The sequence below is a fragment of the Gymnogyps californianus genome, chromosome 6, assembly GCF_018139145.2.
Source record: "Gymnogyps californianus isolate 813 chromosome 6, ASM1813914v2, whole genome shotgun sequence".
In the NCBI taxonomy this organism is placed as follows: Eukaryota; Metazoa; Chordata; class Aves; order Accipitriformes; family Cathartidae; genus Gymnogyps; species Gymnogyps californianus.
This window is the reverse complement of record NC_059476.1, coordinates 190,139-205,940: the sequence shown is the minus strand read 5'-3', so window position 1 is coordinate 205,940 and position 15,802 is coordinate 190,139. Positions and strand designations below refer to the sequence as shown.

The window sequence follows — 15,802 nt, the reverse complement described above, 5'->3', positions numbered from 1 at the left end:
TCTCGTATCAAGTTCAGAGACTTGAAAATACCTTACACTGAATCCTTAATTTTCAGGCTGGATTACTTAAGTACAGTCTATGATCTCTTCTTTACTTAATTTGTATTGTTACCGAATGCCCAGATACATGCCATAAAAAAATATATGTCCTATGTCTAAATAAAGAAGAAAATTATGTATAAAGGGAATAAAAATCATACATGTTATGGAACACAGTTTGACAGAGCAGCTGCAGTTCATATAAGGTCATCTAATTAAAGTGTGAAAGCAAGGGGGAAGGAAGCACAAATTTATATTCTATTGTGTGCATAAAAAAAGTATTTTGCATGTCATGATTTTGTACTTATGGTCTATATAGACCTATAAGTCTTATCAGGTTCTAATTAACTATAGCACAGCAGGTAGCCAAGAACAGTATCTTTTCAGTGCCATTTTAATGCTCTATCAGGAACACAAAAAATGTATCACAGGAAACAGACATCACAATTTTATTGGAAAAAAAGAGACTCTTAAAATGGTTTTAGTTGCAATAATGATCAAAGCTTTGTATTGTCCGTAAGTGCTAAATTATTTTACATTTATTTCTACTGTTATCACTACAAATAAAGTTTTAAAGTACGTATTTTAAAAATGCATTGCCGATTAACAGAGCATGCTACAAAATCTATACACGTAATAATCTTATTTGGGATTTTGGAATAATTTAGTGTATCTTCATATGTTGTTCAGGAAAACTATAGGGAAATAAAGAAGGCAAAACGTATTAAACATTTTATTTAATACTACCGTGTTTTCTAATTAAACTACAACTACCGCTATATAAAAAGTTACAAAATCAATTCACTCAGAATAAGGTGACTTGGTAAATTTTTCAGCTATGCTCCTGATAAATCTTCCATGTAAAAATAAAACACATCAAGGAAAAGTTTTGCCAAATGGAAGTACTGACAATGATACATTCGAATTCCACCTATGCATCAATGCCCAAAAATACTAGCTTAATTTCCTTTAAGATGTGTTGGTACTCACCAAATTCTTTTAAGGGATTCACTGAGTTCAGAAAACCTTAGAGTACTAACTGAAATCTCTAAAATAAATGTTCTTTGATAGTTTCCTGACACTTATTCTAATATCAAACTGTTTACATCTGAAACAGAAATCAGTCTATAAGCAAAACGTACATTTTCTTAAGCTCAGCTCTCCGTAGGCCATATAGAAATAAGTATCTGCCACACCTTTAAATGCAGTGTGCCCTATGCACAGTGTAGTGGTAGTCCTAGTATGAAAAGTCTGACACAAATTACATAATAATTATGTTGGGTAAACCATATAGCACACAATTAAAAAACGATGGATGAGTTGCAGGAAGATTTGAAGAAGTGTGAATGGTCTGTTCTTCTGCTTTGTCTCTAGGAGAGCTGTGTGAATCTGCTTCCACTATAAAAATATTTTAAAAGCATTATTGCATCATGTTAATATAATTGCATATTGTTAATGTAAGAATGCTTTAAGTGCAGTAATTTATCACGTCTTCTCTTTGATTAATATTTGTGGTTCTTTCACATTCTTTTTATACTATTAATAACTGCCACTATATCCAAGAAGCATTTTCTGAAAAAACAGAAAACTAGGCAACATTTCTGATCTGAACTCTCTCTCTCTTCAATTCTACGACAGTGTAAGTTATAATTAAAATTTATTTTATTTACCCTTGTTTTAAGAGGTAAGTCCCATACAATGAAAAATATCTATATGATTTTATAAATAATATATTAAAAGCTGTTTTAGTCAAAAATCCTTCTCCCCTCTCCAACAAGATGCCAGGTGGAATTTCACAGACATAGCGTGCCCTTTACAATGCAGACTGTCTAATCACTGCAGGTTCAACTTACCTTTTTGCAGTCTATAATCCATACCATTTATATTGTTCATGTCATGCTCCTGATGTAACTTTTCAGTCACACTACTTCATTTTATAACAGTTCAGTGGAGCGTAAATTTTAGCTTTTGGTCAGCTATGACAAAGTCTCCCCCAAAATTTTATATATATAAAATACAGCTGCTCCAAATATAATATTGTATCAGTGGTCTTCCCACTCTCAATTCTTGTAAGAAGTGTCACATAAATTTGTCATAGCTCATCTGAAAGATTTCAGTTATACCTGTGAACTACCCATAGGTCTACCAGGTTCTAAATAACATGCACTGCCAGTCTTTTGTACTAAGCTTTTTAATTCTTACTTTTAATGGAATCCCTTTTTCTGTGAATCTTACTCTTTTGAAGAATGTGGACTGTCTGCCCAGTTGTTCTACCAATGCTCAACAAATCTGGAAAGAAATGTTAGTTTCTGTGAGTTTTTAATTAAAGTTTTGAAAAACAAGAAAATATCAACCATACAGCCTGGTGTCTTCACATTTAAAACTTAATGAAAAAGGATACCTTTACAGATTTAGTTTTGTATCTCTGAAGATGTGAGTTATCTCCAGCTTTTGTTTTCCCCATAGTTTATGTAACTACAGATTGCCAAGTCCTAGGGCACTGCTCCTCACCACAGAAATCCTATTCTTACTATATGACCATAAACAAACCCCCCCACTACAACTGATTTAAGGAAGTTACTGTTCTGTTTGAAAGATCAACCTGTCAACAACACGGTGGCTCCTGCATGCAGTTTACCTCCTATGGAAACTCCAGGCAAAATTTGGTGGAGCAAAGCAAGAGGAGAGATGGGAGACAAGTAGATACACACACTCCATGAGCGCATACATACAAACGTCTGAAATAATATACATGCAAACGAAGACGAATACAAATACTTACTCTTGGACAAAATTTCTAGCCTTTCTGCATTCTCTTGCAAGGTAGTGTACCACTGGTTGGCTATTATAGAACGAACACCAGTAAGGCTTAGAAGCATTGCTGTCTCCGTTGGTCTCTCTATAGCAATATGTAGACAACTAAAGAAAATCAAAAGCATGAGATCAATAAACTAAAAATGTACATAATATATTAAAAAACCCCAACTAAATATACAATGCTTTTTAATAGAAGGGGAAAGGGAATGCCAGACTGCACTTTCTTGTATGCTGAGCATAAAGTGTTTTCTAATATTCATACAGCACCTTAAATTTAATGCAAAGAATTTGGGAAACTTTCGCTCTACATCTTTTCATGATGCAATTTTACCATGTGGATTGCTCCCTGTCATATTACTGTTCTGGGCATCTCAGGAAATGTGAAAGGAGGAGTAACACACTAACTTTTACAAAATACTGCAGAATACCCTTTATAAGATAGTAAAAATACTGGGAATCAGGTGAAAAGACTTGTTTAGTTCTGCTTAAGTTGCTAAAGGGAAACATAATATTGCAGGAACTGACAGCTTGCTCTTTGTCATAAGCGTGGCATTAATTTGGAGGCTTAAAAGCAAATAACTTGTAAAGTGGGATTAGATTTTTTTCCTGCTGAATATTTAAATAAGTATCTTTGGTATTATTGTTTTAGCGATGGGATGGGAGTGATACTCTGTAAGGTTGGAACTGCAGTAAACTGAAGGCTGAATTTTGTTTTTATTAGCCTCTGCTTTTCATGGTAACTTTATCAGAAGATGATAATTAAAGTTTTTTGTAATCTTTTGGGGAGATGCTGTCTGATTGTCCATGGAGTTATGTGACTTAGTTTTAACTGAATGTTATTAAACTTTCTGGAAGCTTTTAGGCTTAAACATGTAAGTCCTGTTGATAAATTCGCCAATCTATTAAAGTGAGACTTCAAAAGTTCAGAGTTGGAAAAACTAGTTTAAGGAATCGTGTTTTGTTTTGGTTTAGGAAATGGCTGTTGGGGGGAGGTGAAAAAGGATATTAAAAATAAAAACACCAGGAGGTTGTTTAAACACTCAGAGATCTGCGTATTTACATATGCAGATGTCTGTATAACACACATCTTACACACAATTCATTTTAACTTACACATTGTTGCACTGATTAAACAGTATTTTTAGAGAATAATTTTTTCTATTTCTTTTTCATGGAATGAATAATCAGAAAAGTCAAGACGTATTTATGCAGCCCTAACAGGATTGGATATAAGATTTAATTGCCTGCAGAACTATGGCAGTCCCAAAAATGACATGAATAAAAGTACATACATTTTGATATGGTCTGTGTTAAGAGCATAGAATAGAATAGAATAGAATAGAACAGAACAGAATAGAATAGAATAGAATATTTGCAGTTGGAAGGGACCTACGACGATCATCTCGTCCAACTGCCTGACCACTTCAGGGCTGACCAAAAGTTAAAGCATGTTAAGGGCATTGTCCAAATGCCTCTTAAACCCTGACAGGCATGAGGCATCGACCACCTCTCCAGGAAGCCTGTTCCAGTGTTTGAACACCCTCTCAGTAAAGAAATGCTTCCTAATGTCCAGCCTGAACCTCCCCTGATGCAGCTTTGAACCATTCCCATGTGTCCTGTCCCTGGATCCCAGGGAGAAGAGATCAGCACATCCCTCCCCGTGTCCCCTCCTCAGGAAGCTGCAGAGAGCCATGAGGTCGCCCCTCAGCCTCCTTTTCTCCAAACGAGACGAACTCAGAGTCCTCAGCCGCTCCTCATAGGACATGCCTTCCAGCCCCTTCACCAGCTTTCTTGCCCTCCTCTGGACACATTCAAGGACCTTAACATCCTTCTTAAACTGAGGGGCCCAGCACTGCACGCAGTATTCCAGGTGAGGCCACACCAAGGATAAACACACCAGGATAATCCCCTCTCCTGACCAGCTAGTTATGCTGTGTTGGGTGCCCCCAGGATGCGGTTTGCCCTCTTGGCTGCCAGGGCACGCTGCTGGCTCCTATTGAGCCTGCTGTCAGCCGGCACCCCCAGGTCCCTTTCTGCAGGGCTGCTCTCCAGCCACTCCTCTCCCAGTTTAGACTTGTGTTCGGTGTTACTCTGTCCTCAGTGCAGAATCCGGCATTTGTTCTTGTTAAATTTCATGCCATTGATGATTGTCCAATGCTCCAATCTGTCTAGATCCCTCTGCAAGGCCTCTTGTCCCTCGAGAGTAGAATTGGGTTATCTGAAAATCCAGCATGGACTAAATAACTCATGAATAAAATTAGGACACTAAAACTATTCTTCTTGCTTTTAATACCTTAAAAGTTATTTGTTGTGTGCCATCTGTCAAGAATTCATAATGGACATACAATAAAAGTGTATAAACCCTGCCACCTGTCAACTTAAAAGCAAGGAAAATACTGAGATGCTTTTAAGGCTAAAAAAGCTCTGATTAATAATATTAAAGATCCTGAACAGGTTATTTAACATTCCGTAAAAATTTATTTAAATAAAAAACTGGCTGATTGTTAAACTGTTCAGTGTATGAAACCTTAGATGGACTCTTAACAGTTTATCTGTTAAAGGGAAGTTTTATATATTTCATTAGAACATTTTGAGAATCTTGAACTCAGAATTGGGAGATATGTGCAATGTAGCAACATTTCTGTGTCATTTTCTTGATCATTGCCTTGTAACAGAGCTTTCATCCTATTTAGCCCTATGTGAAGAATAAAGCTACAAGATAAAGAGGCTAACTTCTCCCTTAGGTGTAGATATAAGGCCTTCTACTTGCAGAAGTAAATGAGAATATTTATAACTCAAAATCTTAACTTTGCTTTGAAATAAAAATAATCTGCCTTATTGTGGACTTTATCAAAATAAACTTTATCCTACCTTTTGTGGATACCAGAGTTTGTAATTCTTTGATAACTTTGCTTTGATCGCACCAGATCTAGAAGTATCATCAAATGGCATTCTGGAAAAAAATATGTTACAGCAATGGTACTTGCACTAATAATAATGCCCAACATAATAAATATAAGTAAATCAGGACTTTCTTAAGTTAATGACTTTCTTGAATGCAGTCTAAACAACTAGTATAAAATTTATATATTTCAGCCAAAATTGTTAAGTATTAAGTAAAAGAACACTAATAAAGTCATCTTAACATTATTTGTTGTAACTTCGCTACACTTTTCCACAGTGTTTTGTAGGTTTTTTTCCTGTGCCACCTTAGTATAACTAATAATGAAGTCCACATACCATCTTATTACAGGCTAAGGACCCGTATGACTCAATTCTGTAGTTATAAACTCTTCTAAGATGGAGGTATGGAAATGTTATCTACCGCAGTTCCTCTCCACCAGTTAGGACCAAGTTACATCTCAAACATTCCTTATTTTCCTTAAAAGCCTCCAGTGAAATAACTTATAATACTCTTAGAATTAAAAAGCTTTCCCTACTGTTTGGTTTGCTTGCCGCTTAAACCTGTTACTTATTCTCCTAACCCAAGCAGATGAGAAGTAAATTCCCTTTCTGCTTGGAAAGCCTTTGACATATTTGAGAACTGTTATCATATTTCCCCTCAATATGTCAATCTTTCCTCCTAAAGTATGTTTTATATGCGTATATATGTATGAACGCACATACATATTTATTAACAAAACTATGCACACAAATCTGTTGAAGCCTTCTGACCACTCTTAATGTTCTCCACTGATAACTTATTCTATTTGGCCAATATTCTTCTCCAGTTGAGACCTTTGCAAAACTAAGTAGAGTGGGGAATTATTTCATATATCTTGCAAAGGACACTCCTGTATAGTTAGCCCTATACTATAGGTTATAGTATATATATAAAGGTTATATATATATAAAAAACAGAGCTTAGTTTTTTTTTCCCCTAGCAAGATGACGTTGTGTAATTTGTGATCCACCTCTTGACTCTATTCTGTAATTCTGCCCCCTAAGCAGTCATTCCCTAACTTATTAATGTTTAACTGATTATTTCTACTTAAGCATAACACCTCCCTCTAGCCTTTCCTGAATTACCCCCTGCTAATTATCCCCATAAAGCAAGGTTAATTTGCATTCTAATCCTGCATTTCAGGAGTTGCTGAACCACCTCATTCTCTTTCTCAGCCTGGTCTCATACCCAGATTCAGCAATGATATATTCTATTTCATCATGTAAATGACCAACAATATTTAATAATATTGGGTCCAGGTTAGAGCCCTCAGAAACCTCAGACACAGTTCTTAGTTATTAATAAAAGTACTTTTAACATGAAGGTTTGCTCTACAATAGATTCAAACTCAGTCTGCAAGACAACAGTAATTTTACCAGCTAACAAGTAAAAGTTGTGTAGGTGGTCAGAAAATCGAACAATCCTTTGAGGACTAAAATCAATACATTTGAAATTAGTTTATTCTCCATTAAAGGAAATAAGATGCACTGGAAAACTAATCCTGGCATATTTTAAAAGCAGGACACAGGGTGAGTGTTAACGAGGTGCTCAGGAACTTTCCAAAAGTTGCCAGACCTGTAAATATCTGGCCTACAGACATCTGAAACCTCATTTTCAAGAGTGACCAATTTATATAGAAAGACATATTTTCTTGATTTCCAGTAATATTTACATATACATGTTTAAATCACTTTGAAAATCAACACTTCCTGAAGAAGCTTCCTGTTGCTTTGCAGGGCTTCACAATCTGATGTGTACTGTCCTTCTCAATTTTACATTTCAACACAATATAGCAATGTAGCAATTCAGCTACCCTGACAAATTCAGCACAACTCCAAAGTTGAGCTTCTTCCAGATGTGCGAGGGGAATAGGAGGAGAAAGGAAGATTGTGAATCCGAAAAAACAGTCCTGAACCTAAGCCTTATGCTACAAAACCGGACAGACTAATTAGTTGTGAAGAAGCAGAGAAAAAAGTACCTTCTCAGAGTCTACAAATGCTCCATAATACCAGAGTAATCATTCAGCATTAACCCAGTCTTGATAGACAATTCTGTTTTGCCTCAGTGGAGACTGAGGAATTTTGGAGAAGTGGTACTGCAGAGGTTGTTCTTAACAACAAAAAATACTTCGTTACCAAATACTAAATTCCATAGAAAAGGAGAGGAGTTACTGGGAAAACCATTAGATGATGACTTAATTTTTGGAACTTAAGAAATTCCAACATTTGGAAGTGGAGAAGGACTAAACTTATTTGTGAGGAATAACAAGAAAGATGTGCAACAGAATAAAATCTACATAATGCAAAGTTTTTCCAATTAAAACCCTAGATCTTGAAAAAAGCCCTTAAGTGCTAACGTCAGTACTGTGATAATTATACAGTATGAAATAAACACAACTGGAAACAAAAGGTGATGTAATTTAAAGATATTTTTCAGTTTGCTTATCTCACTTGGGATGTTCATAGCAACCAGTCTGTTGAGTAAAACATGAGACATGAATCTCTCCATCCCATAGAACAGAAATGCACTGCAGTTTGTCAGCAGCTGCTCCCATTCAGCTTGGCTGAAAGGAAGGAAGAAGAAAGAAAGGAAATTACTTTTGTCTTACTACTTTACAAGAATATTTTTCAGAAATTATCCATAGCAAACACTTCAGTGTTATTTACTCCAGAAATATTTATAAGAAAAGCCAGCATGCAAAGCAAGGAGACAAACAAGACTGCAGAATTCTATGGAAAGTGTAATAACTCATATGGACTATTAATAATAATTATTTTAATACAGAGGTATACTTAGTTTACTAACATCTCATAGTAAACAAGAAGCATAGTGTATTTTTAGATAAATATCAGACTCTCCTAAAAAAAAATCATCAATGTATGCATTGTACAGCTTTGAAATAACAGTATTTAGTCTAATGTTCAATGGGAGTATTCATGTATGCACCCATCAGGATATGAAGTAATTAGGTTTTGAAAAGAGATGCAAATAATCAGCCTAGCTGGCAGCAAAAACTATGCAATTTGACAACAGGTAACAATCTTTGTAATTGTTATGAAGAAACACTAGAGTACCTACACAACGATTTTACCTAAGTAGAGAAGATTTCAAAGGACTGATTAAACTAGCAGTTATAAAGGAAGGTCCAGTGATGACTGTGTTGACTCACTTACAGGACTTGTCACTGCTTGACCTCTCGAGATCCCTTTTATCCCTCTATGGCTATGATCTTAAAAGTAAAGTACTTCTATAAAGAACAAAGTGCGTTCATGAATAAACTCCTTAAAATGGTATTAGTTTCACAATCAGATGTTTGAAATTGTAAACTGTGAGATGAACCTTCACTACTTTGCTTCTGAAGTCTGTGCTCCAATCTTACAGCTGACTCAATGTGCATGGAGATGCTATAGTTTTTAATACTTGGATTTAAAAAGTTATGAGCAAAGCCAGAAATTACATTTATGCTCACATATAATATTCATCAAAGACTGCACCAGCAGACTTTTTGTCAAAATTGGATTATCTACATATACAGCAACTCTGATGCAACCAATCTGGCTAAATTTCAGATTCCTAAAATATTTTGTCTACAAATCTAAATATGCATTTGAAACAAAGACAATGGTTAGCTATGTGTTTACCAGCTCAGCAAAATGTGACTCTATTTTATGACTGAAGCCTCTGGGAATAGGCACAATTTTAAAAAAGAAACATAGATAAAACATGAAAGCAGACAGAATATTACAAACCTTGGAACACGTATGTTGCCAATAACTCCTTCCCACTGTAGTGTAAATAGGTCATGGTATTTTTCTAGGATTTCCTTTATTTTTTGGGAAGGACTTAAAGCTTCTGTAACAACAGAATTTCATCATTATGAGCTTAACATGCTACAAAGTACGTTGGGCAATCTTAATTTCAATCATTTTAAAATGACAATATAATATTTAGGGGTTTTAGGCCACCATTACATTTTAAGTTTTTTGAAACCTAAGTCTGGCTTTGAAAACTGTAGCAATTGTGACATTTTCTGAGTAATATTGTTTGTAATTCCCATTTGAAAGGTATATTTTATAACTGACAAGGATTATTCGGTAGACAGGTTAAAGACTTTAAAAGCACAAAGAAAAAATTCCAGATACCCTGAGAAAAGTGTAAAGAGTTGAAAACACCAGCACTGATCATACAGTTCTGTTCCAGAGGCTCAGAGAGGACTTAAGTACATGGAGAAAATAACTGAGTTTCCAGAGCCCTGATTTCAGAAAGCAAGACTCCAAACCCACCTCTGCTCTCCAAGAACATTGCATATTTAATGATAATTCATTTTCACTTTTTTGACTAGATTTTCATACAACTGTAAATGAAAGATACACTCTAGAGCCAGATATTGAGCACATGGTAAACAGTGTTTTATTCTGATCTGCTGTGAAGAAGAAACTGCAAACATATGGAGACATACTCTATTATGCTACTGATTCTTCAGTAGCTTCTTTTGCATTGAGTTTAGGTTTAATAACTATCTCAATTAAAAACCTCCATTAAATCAATTTTTGGCATTTGATATACATGTGAGTTGGGTAACGAATGTGAATCAGTTAAACTATTGCACACACTGGGAGAAAAAGTGAGGTAAAATTGTATTTTTAAAGTGTTTGTGTCAAACTGAATTAATATGTCCAGAGGAGGGCAAGAAAGCTGGTGAAGGGGCTGGAAGGCATGTCCTATGAGGAGCGGCTGAGGACTCTGGGTTCGTCTCGTTTGGAGAAAAGGAGGCTGAGGGGCGACCTCATGGCTCTCTGCAGCTTCCTGAGGAGGGGACACGGGGAGGGATGTGCTGATCTCTTCTCCCTGGGATCCAGGGACAGGACACATGGGAATGGTTCAAAGCTGCGTCAGGGGAGGTTCAGGCTGGACATTAGGAAGCATTTCTTTACTGAGAGGGTGTTCAAACACTGGAACAGGCTTCCTGGAGAGGTGGTCGATGCCCCATGCCTGTCAGGGTTTAAGAGGCATTTGGACAATGCCCTTGATAACATGCTTTAACTTTTGGTCAGCCCTGAAGTGGTCAGGCAGTTGGACGAGATGATCGTTGTAGGTCCCTTCCAACTGCAAATATTCTATTCTATTCTATTCTATTCTATTGTATTCTATTCTATTCTACTCTATTCTATTCTAATACAATAAATGCTTACTGTCTTGATAAATACATTCCGAAAGGAAATAACAACCCTCTCAAATACCCTTATAGGACTGTTTGTGTCTATCATAGTACCCTTCACCTTTCAAAGGACCGCAAAAACTTTACGTGTTACACATGCTTTATTTGTAGTCTTTAGCTTGAGAATTGCTGTATAGGTGTGGTGAGTCCAACTGTTCCTGTCCCAGTCCATTCCCACTCAGTACCGTTTGTTCCAAGCCCATTCATGGCTTTCAAGCAAATTTCTTGTATGACAAAGAAGATCATACAAAGCATCATATCCTTTCAATTAACCTATATCCTTCCCCACACTACTGATATTGCATCTTAATGGCATATATTTGAATAATTAAAAATGCTATAACAAGTTCTTGAAAGTAAGCATGTGTTTTTAATTGGATTACATAGTAAGAAAGATTACTCAAGTAATTATTTTCTTGGCCATATTAGGTCAATATTTAGTGATATGAAAGAAATACTAAGACAATCTAATTTCTTTCCTGAACCTGAAACAGGTTGTATTGTTTCACTGATGCATCATTTGACAGGTGATAAGCAGTACTGTTCTGATGAAAAGCTAAGTGTTTTTGTCAACATCTTGATGTCATGACTTCATTTTCTGTTACAAAAATTTATAAATTCCATGGGTAGTTTGTGGAGAAAATATTATTTTATATACATTACCTGCCTCTCTTCCTTCATTATAGGGGTCCACAATATCTGATAAACAGTTAAGCGTAAACAATGCCATGTAAACAACAAAAAAAGAAAGGGTAACTGATACACTTAGCTAATAGTTTGTGAAAGGATACATTTAAAATTATGAGTATCAACAGGCAAGCAATTAGAGGGTAAATCACGATTAATTGGTGCCTACAATTAAAAAGAATACATATTCTATTACATGCAGAAATCTCAATCCAATATTAATAGTATTGCATTCTTTGTGTCAAACAACGAACAAAAAGATGTTCTAAAGTTTTGAAGGTAGGATTAAAAGCAGCATGATACTCAATTGTCAATGGAAATTAAAAGCATAAGCTATTCTGCATTATCTACAATGCATATATATACATTAGATATATATACACATGTGCGTGCACATATATAGATATATATGCATACATACATATATATTTCTAAAAATATGTGCATACACTATATAAAATATACTATATTGTTGGGGGAAGTATTTTAGTAACTTTAAGCAGCTCCCCTGGTGGGTTGTTAAATATGTCATATTTACACAGAGAGTATGGTTTTTCAAAGAAACAACTCTGTCATTACTGCAAAATCAACAAGAAGCAAAATTCTTATGGACTTATGTGATATTTATTCCACTTCAGAATTCTAGCATATATAATGAGCTTCTATGCAAGCCACTTGCAGTTAACATTTTTTACACAAAAAGAAGAGCTACTCCTATTGAGTCTATTTAAAAAATGTGGAAAGTTCACCATTTTGACATTCTTTTTCTGATGAGCTTTTGGTTTTGTTTCTTTAGATATTTCAACATCTGTTTTAACTTCAGTCTCTGTGGAAGTGAAAAGAACAGATTTTTTTTAAGATATAGGTAGTTTTAGAAAATACAACTTTCTTGAAGGACTACTTATATTTGTTATGCTGTAATAACAGATTAAACTAGAAAAAATAAAAATTAATTTCACATCACAGCAAGGCAAGGACATTCCCCAAACCCTCTTGCCTAAAAATAATGGCTTGAAAGTGGAAAACAAGCAAGAGATGGGATCCCTTAGACATGCAAATGCTTCATTACATTGCAGATTTAGGACAGAGTTCAACAGTGATTATCAAAGCACTTTCTAAGCCTATTGCCATATCTATTCATTGTTGACGTTACTGGAATAACTGAAGCTTCTGTGAGACACATAGAGATCGAAAGGAAAAATAAAGTTTCATATTTGAATCTGATTTTTTATTTCTTTAAGGGATTTTAAAAAAGCACAGAAAACTGACCTATATTTCTCACTGTATATATGACTATCACCCAAAGTACATGTCTCGGCCAGTTATCACTGGAGTGCACTGTAAGTTGGTGGAAGTTTGAGATATGCATTATTACTCATATGGCTAGTGTTTCTCTCCTCATTCAGTGGCTACTTTCATAATAGCATGAACAGAGACTTTTCAACTATGCTTCCTCTCATTTATCCGCCTCTAAAATTATGCAACCATAAGAAGTTTCACTTTAAAAAAGGGAAAAACAGAAATGGAAAAAAAAACCCCACATCTTCTAAACCTCCTATTTCTAACAGACCGGTAACAGCATATGAATCTGTATGTAGACTAAAAATATTCTTATCTCAGATTATTCACAGTTCTTTCCCTTTAGAAAGAAGGGGTGAAATGGAAAAACAGAGGACAGGTTATACTGAAGGCGCTAAATATTGCAGATATGAACACAATACAAGAACCTCTCTGGAACAGAATACTTCCATGATACAGAGTGAGATTTTCTAAACTTACCCTATTTTTTAGCTTAGGCCCACTACTTTTAATAATTTAATTTGAGTTAGAATGTGTTTTTATCTATGAATAAGCAAAATGTGACTTCAAATTTTTAACTTCAGTAATAAAAGGTATCTTTGATTTATCCAAAAAACTGCTTAGTGCCTGCATTTATTACTCACTTAGAATAAATACAAAATGAGTTTTAAGACGCCATAAGGACAAGTTTACCAACTCTCCAACTACCTCACATAACAAACTTATTTCACTGAAGAGTTTATATAGGGTGCAAGTGTCTGCAGTAATGAAAGAAGTCCATAAAGCCTGTGGGATCTGATTTTGCTCATGCATAGCACAAGAATCGCTGGATTGACCTGAGCCCTTAATGTAATCTGAGCTATACAGAGAGAAGTAGCTCAATGATTAGAAGTTTTTTACATTTGATATTTTGAGCAAAGTCTTACACTAATGTTAAAGAAAATTAACAGAAGTCTAAATTCTTGTTTCAGTTTTTTCAGTGCAGCTGAAAACAGCTGTAAAGAGTTTAAGACCATACTTGTATAACTGAAACTTTGCAAGCCATTTTAGATTCCAGAGTTTTACATAGCTCTTTAATATTAGAGGTTATTTTAATTAGCTAGCACTGCAACTATAATCAGCCTGTACATTACTAAGTCTACTGTACTATCTATTCAATCTAAAATACTGGAAACCTATTGTATGTGGCAGTCTTCCAGTAAAATACAATACACCATTCATATTATTTAAATTTTAAGTATCATCTTGTTCGCTGCATCATTACGCTAATGCAAAGAATGTTTATCTAATAGTACCTGACTCAGCCAGATGTACTCGATTGTAGAGAATCTGGAGAGAAAAATCTCTGGATACAGAACTTATTCCTTCCTCTTTAAAGATACTCAGAGCTTCCAAAGGCAATTCCATCAATAATGTATCTCCTAGTAATACCACACACAATCCTAAGTCCATAGGTGTACCTGAAGAAATGTGACAGAACATGATTGAGATTTAGTAGTTCTCAGTATGCATATAAATAATTGAAGTTAGATGTAAAAACCTAAATTTCTTATTTTATGACACTTGAACTCCATTTTACTGTGGATTAAGTGCATTATGTAAAAATACTTCTTTTGATACTGTTACTCCTAAGATGTTGTCAAACTTCTATGCATATGCACTTCTGAGCACTGATTCTTCAGAGGGAAAAATATCCCCGTATTAATAACCAACCATCTCAGATTGAAGTCCAGGTGTATGCAATGTATTCAAGAAAATGATGTTTGGAAATGCAAAACTGCCTGAGCAGTGTTTGGCTAAACAGTAGAGAGTTGTAAAGGAGCTCTTATCCAATGCTAACTGTGTCTTTCTGTAGGAAACTTTTTGTTTCTGTTATTTAGAAAAAAAGTACTGAATATCATTATGACAACATTTTCCTGTTCTACAGAGAAACAACAAATACATGGAAGACAAGTTATTCAGTCTTTGCAGAATGACAGAAGCAGCCAGCTGCCAGACTGCAGAAACTCTTGCAGGTAAAAGCAAATGCAAATGTACATCTTTTTAAAGTAATTTTTTAATTGAGAAACTTCACTGCTCCCCACCATAACGCAAAAAACTCATCCCCAAAGCAAGCCATGGACTTGATTGCCTCTTCTCTTGGAACGTGTTTAGGGACATATTCCAGCGTTAGGCTTGCATTAAAGCAAACAACCTGTGAGAGTCCATAAAGCAAAAAGCGGAAAAGACAAAACAAAAAGAGATCAACAGACTTAAGAAAGTTCTTTCTTGTGGCCTTTCTCCTGAAAAGACTGTTTTGTAATAAAGCCATTTTATTTAGCTGTCTAAAGCGTGTATAGTTTGGAAGACTGTAAATACATGCAGAAGGATAGCTCCATCCAGCATATAAATAATCTCTTCGGAAGTATACTAAAATACTTGACTTGATGTAGAAAATAAACAGACAAAACAATTGCTAAAGCCTTTTTCTTCTCCCTGGCTTCAAAAAAATTGAAACTAAAATGACAGGATTTTGATATCTGTCCGTACACACACACACACACGTCTTGTACTCAAGAGAGCACATACCCCGCATTCTAGTGTGTTTGGTGTCCTTATCTTTCACTTTTACTTTTCCTGATTCAGCTGCTGAAACTGATGTGCTCTGTTCTCTGGGAAGAGGAATTACAGTGAAAATATTACCAGCACTAATACTTATGTATGTAAGTAAAAGTTTTCACAAGAAACACAAAGACAAAATTGCTTCAATCTCAATGAAATTTTACACAAAGGATGTACTCCCTTTGGAGTTCCTGTTC

General features: G+C 35.2%; 2 protein-coding genes across 2 annotated transcripts in view; one reads left to right on the top strand and one right to left on the bottom strand.

Moving 5' to 3' along the window:
- Window positions 1-472: 472 nt before the first annotated feature.
- The window catches only part of CFAP46 (cilia and flagella associated protein 46), an 89,351-nt gene continuing 74,021 nt past the window's right edge, over window positions 473-15,802 (bottom strand). Inside the window, exons 50-60 of the mRNA XM_050899072.1 lie at window positions 15,573-15,655; window positions 14,300-14,464; window positions 12,455-12,531; window positions 11,810-11,870; window positions 11,682-11,717; window positions 9,550-9,652; window positions 8,251-8,363; window positions 5,728-5,809; window positions 2,822-2,958; window positions 2,242-2,328; window positions 473-1,437 (exon numbers count right to left, since the gene is read on the bottom strand). Coding sequence (XP_050755029.1) covers window positions 1,301-1,437; window positions 2,242-2,328; window positions 2,822-2,958; window positions 5,728-5,809; window positions 8,251-8,363; window positions 9,550-9,652; window positions 11,682-11,717; window positions 11,810-11,870; window positions 12,455-12,531; window positions 14,300-14,464; window positions 15,573-15,655 — 1,081 coding nt within the window. The 3' untranslated portion in view covers window positions 473-1,300. The remainder of the gene's footprint in view (window positions 1,438-2,241; window positions 2,329-2,821; window positions 2,959-5,727; window positions 5,810-8,250; window positions 8,364-9,549; window positions 9,653-11,681; window positions 11,718-11,809; window positions 11,871-12,454; window positions 12,532-14,299; window positions 14,465-15,572; window positions 15,656-15,802) is intronic.
- ALDH18A1 (aldehyde dehydrogenase 18 family member A1) overlaps window positions 4,662-15,802 on the top strand; it is a 148,437-nt gene continuing 137,296 nt past the window's right edge. Inside the window, exon 1 of the mRNA XM_050899102.1 lies at window positions 4,662-4,726. The gene's annotated coding sequence lies outside the window, so the exon portion shown is untranslated. The remainder of the gene's footprint in view (window positions 4,727-15,802) is intronic.